The sequence below is a fragment of the Penaeus monodon genome, chromosome 23, assembly GCF_015228065.2.
Source record: "Penaeus monodon isolate SGIC_2016 chromosome 23, NSTDA_Pmon_1, whole genome shotgun sequence".
Classification (NCBI taxonomy): domain Eukaryota; kingdom Metazoa; phylum Arthropoda; class Malacostraca; order Decapoda; family Penaeidae; genus Penaeus; species Penaeus monodon.
In genome coordinates this window covers 11,451,945-11,454,869 of record NC_051408.1, presented here as the reverse complement: position 1 = coordinate 11,454,869, position 2,925 = coordinate 11,451,945, and the positions used below count along the sequence as shown (strand labels likewise).

The window sequence follows — 2,925 nt, the reverse complement described above, 5'->3', positions numbered from 1 at the left end:
AGAGCAGAAATGGGTGACGAACACGAAGAAACACCAGCAGATAATAAAGAAAAAAAAACATTTCCCTCTGTTCTTCAGGGCCAAGAAAAGGCACAGAAAAAAGTGCCAGTAAAAGAAAATAACCCGCCTTCCCAAAGGTCCAGGGCTGGCAGAAGACCGCGACGCATCCCTCGAAGGCAACGGGGTAGGCATCGTGACCCTGGCACTGGGCACGGAAGCGAGCGTGGCTGCCGGAGTCCAGGTTGCAGCGCCGGAACAGGAAATCCAGGTGACAGTGCGTGTCCACAAAGCCTGGCCAGAAGTGCTCACGTTGCAGCGCGTGAGGGTCATAGGGGAGCTGTAGGAGGGGGTTGGGGGGGGGGGGGTTGGAGAGGGGGGGAAGGATGGATGGGGAAGAGGGAGGCGGAGGGGGGAGAGGGGGAGGGGAGGGGGGGGAGGTTGGATGGGGTGAAGGGAGGGGGATGGGGGAGGATGGTACAGGGAAAGGGGAGGGGGAGGATGGAAGGGATGAAGGGAGGGGGAGGGGGAGAAGGGAGAGGGAGGATGGCACAGCGAAAGGGAAAAGGGAGGATGCATGAGATGAGAGGATGTTGAAAGAACAGAAGGGGAGATAGAAGAGGGGAAGGATAGAGGGATGATTGTAAGAGAATTGGAAAGTGGGGAGGATGACGACAAAGAGGAGAGAGAGAGGATGACACAAGCAGAAAATGGGATAGTGGGGGAGAAAGGGAGTGAGAAGATAGCACAGGGAGACGGAGGGTGGAGGATGGCATAGTGCAAGAAAAGGGAAGGATGAAAGGAAGATGGGATGAAAAGAAAAAAAGAGATTGGGGAGAAGGTAGCATAGTAGGGGACAAGAGGACAACAGAAAATTAGATTTCTTGGAATTAATTCAAAATTATTATATACTCCAAATGAAAGCTATAAAATAATAACTAAGATGTAAGCTATAATATGTACCCAGAAATGCTTGAAAAAGAACGTAATACAAAAAAAGTGCTTAAATCAAATGCTATATTCCAAATCATCAGTACTTCAAAACTTATAGCTTACCTTCGGATACCTGAAACGTGGTGATGTAATTAAGGCATTCTGCATAATAGCATCTATACTTCTTGAAAACCCACTACCCTCGTTCTGCTTACTTTGGGTACAAGAACCTCCTTCTCGACAACTTTGGGTACAAGAACTTCCTTCTCGACAACTTTGGCCATGTCTGTGCTGGGCAAAAAGTTGGAACTTATTATAGGAGTTACAGCCGTTCTTACGATAACCACAGAAGCTCACGCTGCTTTCTGACATTGCACTGTCGACACTCAGCCGTCTGTGTTTGTGGTGTGGTTCATTTGTGCAAACCTTTGCGAAGATGCTGTACTTGTCTCTGTCTTTACTTGACCTTTTTTCTTTGCTAGGAGATTTAGCACTCTCAAATGGTGAGCTCTCAGGACTTGTTGAAAATCGTTGCATGTGTAAAGTCTCCACTGTAGCCTGAATGTCTAGTTTCACTTTGATTGGGTCTTTACCGGGGGAATGGTCCTTGTCCTTTGAAAGATAAGTCTCAGGTCGTACTTCAACTTCCTCTAAAATCTCTGTTGGTATCTTCCTTACCCCATAGGTTTTGTTTGGCTCTGGCCCATTTTGGCTCGTGGTCTTAAAGCTGCAGATAAATGAAGTGCCTTTACACTGATGATTAATGCTCTGATCCTTATGATCACTAATTGGTTTGTGTATCTTTTCCGGGTCTTTACACTGGTGAAAAATGTGTTTCTTTCTCTGTGCTGTACTGTCTTCTGGAAGTGCCAAACTCACTGACCTTTCACGTGAACAAAATGTCTTCTGGTATGGACCTTTATTTAACTTGCTACTTGATATATCCTCACTCGCTTTACCAATATTTTGGCTTGAATCCAAACTTTGTTTCAACAATTGCTCATGATAAGTAAATTTTTCTTGGTGAATTTCACGCGGATTTCGGTTATCTAAGTCACAATCTGGGGAAAAATTTCTTGTTAATAATTTTCCCAGAGGTGATAACAAGCCAGTGTCCTCTTGCCTTGGAGACTGATCGGCCTTCATCTTCTTTAATTCCTGATTATATCTAGAACTGAAGAAAGTATTCTCCTTTGCTATGGTTGACTTTTCCTCTTTCTCTTCATCTTCATCTTGTGAGTAGACTTGCACATCTATGTCATCGTCAGAGCTAAAGTCATTATCACTTAAACCCTACGAAGAGAAAAAAGGATTAGCAGACAAACAAAAAGATACTAGTTACTTAAATACCATGAGGGGCAAAAAACAACAACAAAAAAGTAATAGTTCTCTACCTCTTTGATGATGCATCTTCCCTGCCACCTCGTTGTACCATCATCATAGTCCAAAGGCTCTATGGCTCCTCTGATGAATTTCGAAGGCGTCATATCGGGTTTCTCTGTCCGCTTTGAATCGCCCTTCGTCAGGGGAGTTATGGTCTTATCCTTCTTCTTAAGAGCAAAGAGGTTTCGCGTGCACAGCTCCCTCCCTTCATTAGACTGATATCCGGATCCACGGTGAATTGATGCAATGAGGCTTTGATTAGCTGTTTCCTCTTTTTTCCTCAGGGTCCAGCAGACACATCCTCGACAATGGATGAGCTCCTTCTGACTCATGCTCAGTGGATTATGATTTTCTTCATAGTCAGTCATTTTCCTTTTACTGGAGGGAGGATTCATAATGATCAACCAAAATTATGTAAGCCTTTTTGCCATAGTCCTTTTCTTTGGGAGAACAAAATTCTTAAAGAAAAATATCTTAGAACATCCAATCCTAATTCACTTCTCTAGAAAAGATGACACAATTCTGAAAAAAATACAAATAGTTTAACATAATAATTGTCACATTTTCAAATCAAATGGATGGAGATAAAAAAAGAAAGGAAAACAAGAAATA

At 43.5% G+C, this 2,925-nt stretch overlaps 1 protein-coding gene across 1 annotated transcript in view; it reads right to left on the bottom strand.

The window, feature by feature from the left end:
* The window catches only part of LOC119587797, a gene marked incomplete in the record, with an annotated part of 13,528 nt that overhangs the window by 4,479 nt on the left and 6,124 nt on the right, over positions 1 to 2,925 (bottom strand). Inside the window, 3 exon segments of the mRNA XM_037936494.1 lie at positions 128 to 337; positions 1,054 to 2,223; positions 2,325 to 2,835. Of these exon segments, the coding sequence (XP_037792422.1) occupies positions 128 to 337; positions 1,054 to 2,223; positions 2,325 to 2,708 (1,764 nt within the window).